The sequence below is a fragment of the Puntigrus tetrazona genome, chromosome 25 (genome assembly GCF_018831695.1).
Source record: "Puntigrus tetrazona isolate hp1 chromosome 25, ASM1883169v1, whole genome shotgun sequence".
NCBI classification, from domain to species: domain Eukaryota; kingdom Metazoa; phylum Chordata; class Actinopteri; order Cypriniformes; family Cyprinidae; genus Puntigrus; species Puntigrus tetrazona.
The window spans coordinates 11537191-11547385 of NC_056723.1; the positions used below are offsets into that span (position 1 = coordinate 11537191).

The 10195-nt window shown below is 37.3% G+C and overlaps 2 protein-coding genes across 2 annotated transcripts; both read left to right on the plus strand.

Moving 5' to 3' along the window:
• Window positions 1–2536: 2536 nt before the first annotated feature.
• gcnt3 (glucosaminyl (N-acetyl) transferase 3, mucin type) lies at window positions 2537–4199 on the plus strand. The gene has a single exon (XM_043227579.1). It carries the CDS (start codon window positions 2714–2716, stop codon window positions 4010–4012), a length of 1299 nt encoding a protein of 432 aa, XP_043083514.1. The 5' UTR covers window positions 2537–2713; the 3' UTR covers window positions 4013–4199.
• Window positions 4200–6718: 2519 nt separating this feature from the next.
• Window positions 6719–10180, plus strand: LOC122330509 (beta-1,3-galactosyl-O-glycosyl-glycoprotein beta-1,6-N-acetylglucosaminyltransferase 3-like). The gene is given in 3 exon segments (XM_043227578.1): window positions 6719–9194; window positions 9197–9433; window positions 9436–10180. Coding segments are annotated over 3 exon segments (1293 nt in total). The 5' UTR covers window positions 6719–8554; the 3' UTR covers window positions 9852–10180.
• Window positions 10181–10195: the final 15 nt, after the last annotated feature.

Genomic DNA, 10195 nt, shown 5'->3' on the forward strand with positions numbered 1-10195 from the left:
CTTTTACACGAGTTGCCTGAATGAACCGATCAATTAAAATGAATCCAACGTCCCAGCACTACAGAAAAGAAAAGCGAATGGTATTATTCAGCACACTCGAATCTGTCTGAAAACAGTGTGATATATGGCACAACGTTTGATAAAACACCTTGTTTCTTTTAAAACTCACAGATAAATCACTGTCATCACCCATCTGTCAATCTAGTAAAATGTTACAATTATCAGCACAGACATAAATGCAGAAATACTGGTGCACACCCAACATGCCAGTAATGGGGAACTAAATAAAATTTGTTGCCAAGCACATATAAATCTTTCAAATACTATTTAGATGGTTTCAAATTAACTGCACGCTCTAACTGAAAAAATGTAGAACTGCAACAAAGCTGTAATGACTTTTCTACAGCACATCAAACTAAACAGGTGTTGCCAAAGGGTGGCGAATGTCTTCCCTGCAGAGTTTTACTTCAACCCTAATCAAACACACCTGAGCAAGCTAATTAAGGTCTTAATGGTTACTTGAAAGCTTCAGACAGGAGAGTTTTAATTAGAGTTCGCCGCCCCTGTTTAGCCTGTTATTTGAAGAAAAAAAACCCTAATCTTCAAGCTGGGTTGGCCACAAGTTCAAGTACCTTTTTTACTACAGCTTTGGATTGGTTTTAAGCTGTGTTGCGTTATTTGGTAAACTTGTTTCATTTTATAACGTTACCATATAATGCTGTGCGTAATCTGTGCTGTCATATATATATATATATATATATATATATATATATATATATATATATACTATATAAACTACATAAACTGAAAGGTTAACGGTAACATCAAAGGTTTGCATATGCTTATATGCAAATGTACCAGGCAAGTTGTTTTCTCGAATACTCTTTGGAAGACACTGATTAGCTTGTTTGTGTGTGTGTGTGTGTGTGTGATTAGAGTATAAATCTTATCTTGTCAAAAAGTTTAAAGCAAATGATTCTTGTTAATGCCACCATAATGTAAATAAAGACACAACATAATTACCATAAAAGTAAGTATGACAGGTAATGGCCATTTACTGAGTTTGCCCACGTTCTACCTGATGACTTGCCTTCATTACGTTTAAATGTAAGGTTAAAGTAAGGTATATCTTGTTTGTGTTCTTGTTCATATTTCTCACAAATGCAAAAAAAAAAAAAAAAAAAAAAAAATTCTAAAAAAAGACAACGTTCAAGAGAAATAGACAACATTTAACAACATATAGTTACGAAACTCTGTGTCAATGTTTACTCAAATTTAATAAAATATATTTTTTCACATTCACTTCACGGTACACACTGTAGAATACCTGTTCAGGACTTTTATTTGGTCCTGTGTATATTTTTGCATTTACTTCACAAACGTCAAGGAAGGTGTATTCAGCTGAAACTAAATTATGTGTATATACACACCTACTTCTGTGTGTGTGAACAAAAGAAAAAGTTATGAACCAAGTTCAACAAATATGCAAACAATGCACTGTAACTGTCAAAGCTACTTTTGTGAACCTGTTGACAAGTCCTGCAAACAATGATCTTGTCGTGTCATTCCAACCCAGTACTCCCTTCTTGAAGATGTTTGGCTGAAATGTCACAAAATGAAGTATATTAATAATTTGTACATTTCTTTGGTTTATTCGCATTATATTTTGTGTACTAATTTACAGAAAAGTAACAAAGCAACAAAATTTTGACTAGTATTTTCCTAGTTTTGACCAGCGACAGCAGTTCCACTTAGCTGTCTAGTCTTACACATGCCTGCTTTTTTCCCCCTCAAGCTGCCTTTCCACCGTCTCAGACGAACGGCAAGTGACAGACTGGAATTTATTCGTTATTTAAATGAACATAATGTATGAATGTACGAGTCACAAAACAAGTTTTCACAAAACGTTTTATCTAGTCACATAATAGCTTTCATTGTGACGCAAAGGTATGAAAATGTTAAAATAATACTCTATACATCTGATTATTCATCGTGAATAGGGCCTTTTCAAGTTCAGCGACATTCCTCCTGTTTCCAGTGAAGGACAAGACAGTACAAGGGAAATTCAAGCTGGTTTACAAGCGCGCACACTCTTCATCACTCATGTTTCTGAAATACTCATCGCTAGTTTTGTGGTTTAACTTTATCTGCTTATACAATGAAAACTGCAAACAGAGTCTACTAGTGACCTAAAAGAGTGGCAAAAACTTCAAAAAGTCAATATAAAGTTAAAACACACTTAGTTCACTCAGTAAGTGAAGTATTTTTGGATGAACTATCCTTAAACCTATAAATGTAAAGCTACAGACAGGGCTATAGTAACCAAATATGAGGTAAGCCCCTTTCTCAAAGAGGCCATCCTTCATCTGAAAATCGATTACATAATATTTGGTACTTTAAATCTTAATTTAAGATAGATCTTAATGTATTTGATCTTGTTTTAAAGCATCTGTGGTATACAAACTTTGTTTATTTATCGAAAGCTCACACTGACCGTGGTATCAGACAATCACGCCCTCCAGGAAGAGGATGGCCACACCTCTGCTAGTAATTATGTATAGAGGACAGCCCTTCCCCTTTGCCTATGATCTGCTATCTTTAGTTCCTATTTCAAGCCTGTTGTATATTCACATAGAGAGGCTGTGTCAAACCTTACAGACACTGATTTCCTCTCCTGGTATTTGTTTCTGGCGGGTTATAAACCTAACTCGACATGGGATTTAATAATCAGAGGACTATGAAAATAATCTCCGTCCTTTCTGTGATTGCAACCATGTCTGTCCTTTTGCTGAATTTATCTGAACAAAGGACAAATTGCCCTCACAAGAAAGAGCTAGAACTGAATCACTCGCTAAAGCAGGATGCTGGAGAATTACAGGCTTGTTCTGCTATTATCCGAGGAGACATGGATGGGGTGGACAAGGATGACTTCAGGAAGCTCCTGGCTTCTAAAAAAAGAACTAATTTGCTATCCGAGTCATTCTACCTCAACACAACCAAGGATTGTCCATCCTTCATCCGAGACAGAGGATTTCTGACGGTTTCTCTCAGCAAAGAGGAGAAAGATTTTCCTATCGCTTACTCCATGGTGGTCCATGAGAAGATTGAGATGTTTGAAAGGCTCCTGAGAGCCATTTACAGTCCTCACAATGTCTACTGTGTTCACGTGGACCAGAAGTCTCCTGAGATATTTAAAGAAGCAGTAAGGGCCATAACGTCCTGCCTGACCAACGTGTTTGTGGCCAGCAAACTGGAGCATGTGATCTACGCCTCCTGGTCTCGAGTTCAAGCGGACATCAACTGCATGCAGGATCTTCTCAAGTCACCGGTCCAGTGGAAGTATCTGCTCAACACCTGTGGCACCGATTTCCCCATTAAAACCAACGCAGAAATGGTTCAGTCTCTAAAACACTTGAACGGAAAGAACAGTTTGGAGTCTGAGAACGTAGAGGGCAAAAAGAGCCGCTGGGAATATCACCACGATGTTACGAATGTTGTGACTCGGACAGATGTTAAAAAGTCGCCTCCTCCAATTAAGAGCCCCATGTTTTCAGGAAATGCGTACTTTGTGGTTTCAAGAGAGTTTGTGGAGCACATCTTCGAAAACAAAGAGATTCAAGATTTCATGGAATGGGAGAAAGACACGTACAGTCCAGATGAGCACATGTGGGCTACATTACAGCGGATGCCTTCAGTACCGGGATCTAATCCTTCAAACATCAAGTATGAACTATCGGACATGAACGCCATTGCCCGGCTGGTGAAGTGGAGCTACCATGAAGGAGATCTAAAGAACGGGGCTCCCTACCCACCATGCACTGGGACGCACAGACGGGCAGTGTGTGTCTATGGAGCTGGAGACTTGAAATGGATTGTGCAGCAACACCATCTTTTAGCAAACAAGTTCGACCCAGAAGTAGACGATGTAGCCATCAAATGCATGGAAGCCTTTTTAAGGTACAAAACTATTCATGGTCGATCATTACTAAATTCTGACACTGTTAGTTTATGATGTTTCCATAGAGATTTTCAAAAGCTGTATTTTTGTAAATAATATATCAAATGTTTCTTATTGATATGTATTGATAGTGACATATATTTTATTTATATTGTTTAATGTTTTATATAAAATAATGTACTTTGCCGATCATATTTTCCCAGGATGTTGCAAATTGTTAAATAAAAATGAATGCAAACTATTTGTATACTTCAGAGAAATCTGTTTTTGCTCCTCGCTATAGTTCATAAAAGCCAAAACATTAATGAATAAAGTTTAATAAAACTAACAGTAACAGATTGTTTGTCGGCCAACAATAAAAATCATGTTAAAAAAAAGATTTGTCATGAGCTGTCAGTGTATGATGCTGTGCTTTGACATATAACAAATAATTTACATTTATGTAAAAATATCTCACAGAAATGTGGCTGTAAATAAAGAACGAGGATATGGTTTTCCTTCAAACCGAGCAAACAGAGAATGTTTGGTTAAAGTATAATCAGTCAGCACACTAACAGACACTTACATACCTGCAGTTCATCACAGCTTTAATAAACAACTTAAAAATGGTTGTAGTGCCAAAGACAACTATAAACGTGACAGGCTGTACCAAATACATGACTATGTTTATATGCCTGTTTTATGTTCTAATCACTTTCTCACTGTTGCTGAAGATATGCAAGTTATTTTGTACAATCTTAATATTACATTTCTGCAAAAATGACAAAAAAAAAACAGTTCTGCTGCACAATACACGGGCAGTTGTGTTTTAGACTGCATATGCAGAGCTGCAGTGGCATCATGTGCATGCAAAACTTCTGCAGTGCATAAAAATGAGCACAGTGAGTTATTGTTTGGGGTTTGTTGGAACGGAACTGAGAGCCACTGACATCCCACGTGATAGTTTAGTCCACTTCATTTTCAATTTTTGTTTTAGATATTACAAACAATGCCGATGTCGGGTATTTATAGAATATACATGCGCACATATTAACTTTTCGCAGTGGAATGGGTCGTTTTGAAAGCGATGGCTTACACCACGGTAAAAGATCGAGAAGTTGTGAAGAGTCTCATCGGTTTTGATCAACGAGCCATATGCAATTATTTTTTGCGCAAACTGCAGACTACTGTACTTACTGTTTGCACACGCGTGCCAAAGCATTTGTTTTGAAAAAACTTCTTGTTTTGAAAAAAATTTAATAAATCAAGAATTGAGCCAAAGCAAATGGGAAAAAATAAGACATTATGAAAACTGATCAAATAAATCCCGAATTGCAATAGCCTATTCCTATATTAAAACAACAGTGGTTGGGCAAATGCATTTATACACAATCCCAAACAATATAGTCGAGATCTCATGACAGAATGCAGAAGTTCTGATTGAGACATTTGAATTGTTGACCCGGGGGAAAAAACGCTTGCGTTGCCCTTTTTTTATAACCCTTTTCATGTGTCTTGGGCTTAAGTCCTGGAGAAAAAGCTTGTGTCATCATAGTCTTCGAGATTAACACTATAGGAGACTGCTATAGGATTTTACAAGTACATACAAATAAAATATAGATTTTCTTAAATATCACTAACAACTACAAAGACTAATATCCTTTAAAATGTTAATATTTTCAATTTTATAACATTTTTATTTTACATTCACCTCATCCATATCCTAATGTAATGTTAATGAGCTACTTAACAAACGTACAAAAAAAAAAGTTTAGTTCCCACTACTGAAGACTTACGAGAAATGCTGGCATGCAGAAAAAAAAAAAGCCTACTACAAAATGGCTTCACGTTGAATAATTTGGATCAAATGAATGTGGGCTCAAAGCATCTGTAACTTCTTTTGACAGCAACGACATTAACCAGACCAGAGGTGATTCTGTGATTTTCATTTTAGGATGGTATACTGACGTTATTGCGGTATTCTACTGTATTGCATAGATGGGTATAATATTTGAGTTCTGAATAAGCCAAATACAAGTCTTCTTGGGACCGTTTCGATAAAGTTCAACCAACTCTTTAAACGTCAACTCCGTGTTGTCGGTTTCACAAGTTCATTTAACCGCGGGTACGGGTGGAGTTTAGCACGTACACGACGACTATGAAAAGTCAGTGTGTGAATTTGCTTCTTAATAACTGTTGTAATATCAGAAATTTAAAAAGTTAACTATTGGATTAATACATTATTCATTTTAATGGTGTACAGTGGAAAAGGGGGGAAAAGCAAAAACAAAAAAAACTAGAACATGGCAGTAGCTAAAACTGAATTATTACATTCTATCATTTAGCTAACGCTTTTATTCAAAGTGACTTACGAATGCGTATAAGAACATCTCTATCAAGCTAAAGTTTTGAGCCTGAAGGGGTAATGGGTGATAAATTAGGTTTCTTTACAAACAATAAATATCATTCGGTGTCTATTTCAGTGTGCTGCAGCTTTTCCCACAAATCTAACAGTATTTTTCGCAGAACTACATTTCTTAATTAGAGTAGCTAATAAAATTCGGCTAAAATTGCGCAGTGGCTATTTGCACTAAGTGTAAATAGCAATTAAAGGCTATTTACACTAAGTGGAAAGAACATATTTCCTTAGCATTAGATGCTATTAACACTGAAATAGATGGATTATCAGATATTTAAACTACTTATCAAAAAAAAAATGGATATTGTAATACAATGGCATGCAAAAGTTTGGGCACCCCTCGCAGAATCTGTGAAAAAAAACTTAAAATAAGAGAGATTATACAAAATGCATGTTATTTTTTTTATTATTATTTAGTACAAATGATGTTTACATATTGTCCACAAGACAAAAAACTGCAAAAATGATTTTATTTTATGTTTTCATGAGTCCTTTATTTGTTTTGAACAGTTAAACTGAGCCTGGTTCTTCAGAAAAGACCCTCCATGTCCAAAAGATTCTTTAGTTTTTTTTAGCACCTTTTGCATTTTTGATGTCAGCCATCTTTTGTGATGAAGACTGGCCCGACATGATGCTGGTGGGTGGAGTTAGCGTCAACAGCCTTTGCCAACAAGGCGGTTTATTTGCACTTAGTGTTAGCAGCAATAGAGCCTAGTAACACAGATGCTATTGACACCATTTTAAAATAGTAGGATTTTCTACTATTTATAATACTTTTTGCAAATAGTGGATGATGGACTAATAGCCACCTTGTTAGTTAGTTAGTTAGTTAGTAATCTTAGTTAGCTTAACAATCACACGTTGGTGGGTGGAGTTCATGCAAATAGCCTCTGCCAACAAGGCAGGTTATTTGCACTTGGACACTGCGATAAAATGAACTCCTGACTTATACTCAGTTGACAGCAAGAATGGAGCTTTTTCGGACAATAAAAGTAAATTTCATTTGAAACACCAAGCTCAAGAAAAAAGGTGTAATAAAAAGTAGTCCACACAAACTAAACAGTATTCGAAGTCTTCTGAAGTCATATGATAAATTTGTGAGAGGAACAGCCTAAAAGTTAAGCAGTAACTTGCCTTCAAACATCTTTGAGGTCGAGTATTTTTTTTGGGGGAAACTGGCCACTTTAATTCTCGCGGTTGACTTGACCTATATAGACGCTGCGTGTTATATGCATCTCTGGACCACAAAAACGTCACATGTCGCACAGGTAGCAATAGCCAACAGTACAATGTGAAATGGGTTGATTTTATTTTTCTGTTATGCCAGCAATCCTAAGGATATTAAAAAGATCATGTCCCATTAAGATATTTTGTCAATTTCCTACGGTTAACACGTTTTATTTGTAACATGCATTGACAACCTTTTTTGGACAACTTTTCTCAATGTTTTTGCAACCAAGATTTGCAAATAGTTTTCATGGTCAAATATTGAAAAACCATAGATCAATGGGAACCATACCGCTGGGGACCCGCAGTCCAGCAGAGTTCAGCTCCAACCCTAATCAAACCCACTTTAAACAGCTAATCAGGGTCTTCAGGATCACACGAAAAGACACAGGCCAGGTGTTCTGACGAAGTTTGGAAATAAACTTTGCAGAAAAGTGGGTTCCCAAGAGCAGGCTTAAAGACCTGCGAAATATCATATTCAAGTGCTGATTTAATTGTTGTGCCAGACTGCAAGCCGGTACTTTTGCTGGGATTTATCAGAGACACCTATTTTATGAAACCTCAATCAACTCTGCAATCATATTCTAAATGCGCATTTGTGTTTTATTGTCTATTGTTGTTTTGGTCATAAAGCCTATTTCATGTGACAAATTACACCACACAATATGAAAACATGCTCTGCTGTTTGCACATCATAAAATCTTTCCTTGAAAATACTCTTTAAACATAATTGTTTATACAGAAATTGACCACATTTTGTTCTCACTTCTATACCCCAGGAAATTACCTTTCATTATTCCCATAGAACCGAATCCTTGGTAACCATGGATTTCTCCACGGCTGAGCGGTCCCTACCTTGCCTACTGTATACATCTGCCTTTTGGTAGTTCCATCTCTTACATGAACCAGAGAGGCTGCTTCATACCTTACTGAGACAGTAGCAGTAGTTTCTTACATGTTGGAGACAGAAAATGAGACTTAATAAACCTATGTTTCTGGTAAGAATTCCTATTCTTTCATTGGGTACAACACTGTCCATCGTCCTACTGAACTATCCAAGGAAGAACTGCTCTTCTAAGGGGAAACTGGAACTGAATCACTTACTAAAGCAGGATGCTGGAGAATTACAGGCTTGTTCTGCTATTATCCGAGGAGACATGGATGGGGTGGACAAGGATGACTTCAGGAAGCTGCTGGCTTCTAAAAAAAGAACTAATTTGCTATCCGAGTCATTCTACCTCAACACAACCAAGGATTGTCCATCCTTCATCCGAGACAGAGGATTTCTGACGGTTTCTCTCAGCAAAGAGGAGAAAGATTTTCCTATCGCTTACTCCATGGTGGTCCATGAGAAGATTGAGATGTTTGAAAGGCTCCTGAGAGCCATTTACAGTCCTCACAATGTCTACTGTGTTCACGTGGACCAGAAGTCTCCTGAGATATTTAAAGAAGCAGTAAGGGCCATAACGTCCTGCCTGACCAACGTGTTTGTGGCCAGCAAACTGGAGCATGTGATCTACGCCTCCTGGTCTCGAGTTCAAGCGGACATCAACTGCATGCAGGATCTTCTCAAGTCACCGGTCCAGTGGAAGTATCTGCTCAACACCTGTGGCACGATTTCCCCATTAAAACCAACGCAGAAATGGTTCAGTCTCTAAAACACTTGAACGGAAAGAACAGTTTGGAGTCTGAGAACGTAGGGGGAAAAAAGAACCGCTGGGAATATCACCACGATGTTACAAATGTTGTGACTCGGACAGATGTTAAAAAGTCGCCTCCTCCAATTAAGAGCCCCATGTTTTCAGGGAATGCGTACTTTGTGGTTTCAAGAGAGTTTGTGGAGCACATCTTGAAAACAAAGAGATTCAAGATTTCATGGAATGGGAGAAAGACACGTACAGTCCAGATGAGCACATGTGGGCTACATTACAGCGGATGCCTTCAGTACCGGGATCTAATCCTTCAAACATCAAGTATGAACTATCGGACATGAACGCCATTGCCCGGCTGGTGAAGTGGAGCTACCATGAAGGAGATCTAAAGAACGGGGCTCCCTACCCACCATGCACTGGGACGCACAGACGGGCAGTGTGTGTCTATGGAGCTGGAGACTTGAAATGGATTGTGCAGCAACACCATCTTTTAGCAAACAAGTTCGACCCAGAAGTAGACGATGTAGCCATCAAATGCATGGAAGCCTTTTTAAGGTACAAAACTATTCATGGTCGATCATTACTAACGGTTCAAAATTCTGGCATTATTTTATGATGTATTAATGTTTTATGCATTTTTCCAAAAAAATTGTCAATGTGACTTTCTATACGCACAAACTTATCGACGAGAGGACAGAATAACAATAAAAATTTTATGTAAGTGTATACATAAAACTTTTTTATATTTTATTTAGATTTACCTTTTTTTGTAAATGTATGTGGAACATGATTGTATAGGAGTATAACAAACAAACAAACCTAAAACACAAACGCATTTTCGTTCAAAAGGAGCGAAGTGGAGACACGCTCCAAAAAAAAAAAAAAAAAAAAAAAAAAAAAAAAAATACAGAAACGTTACGGTGTCCTGATATCTGTAAAGGAAGTGAAACAACATTGAAC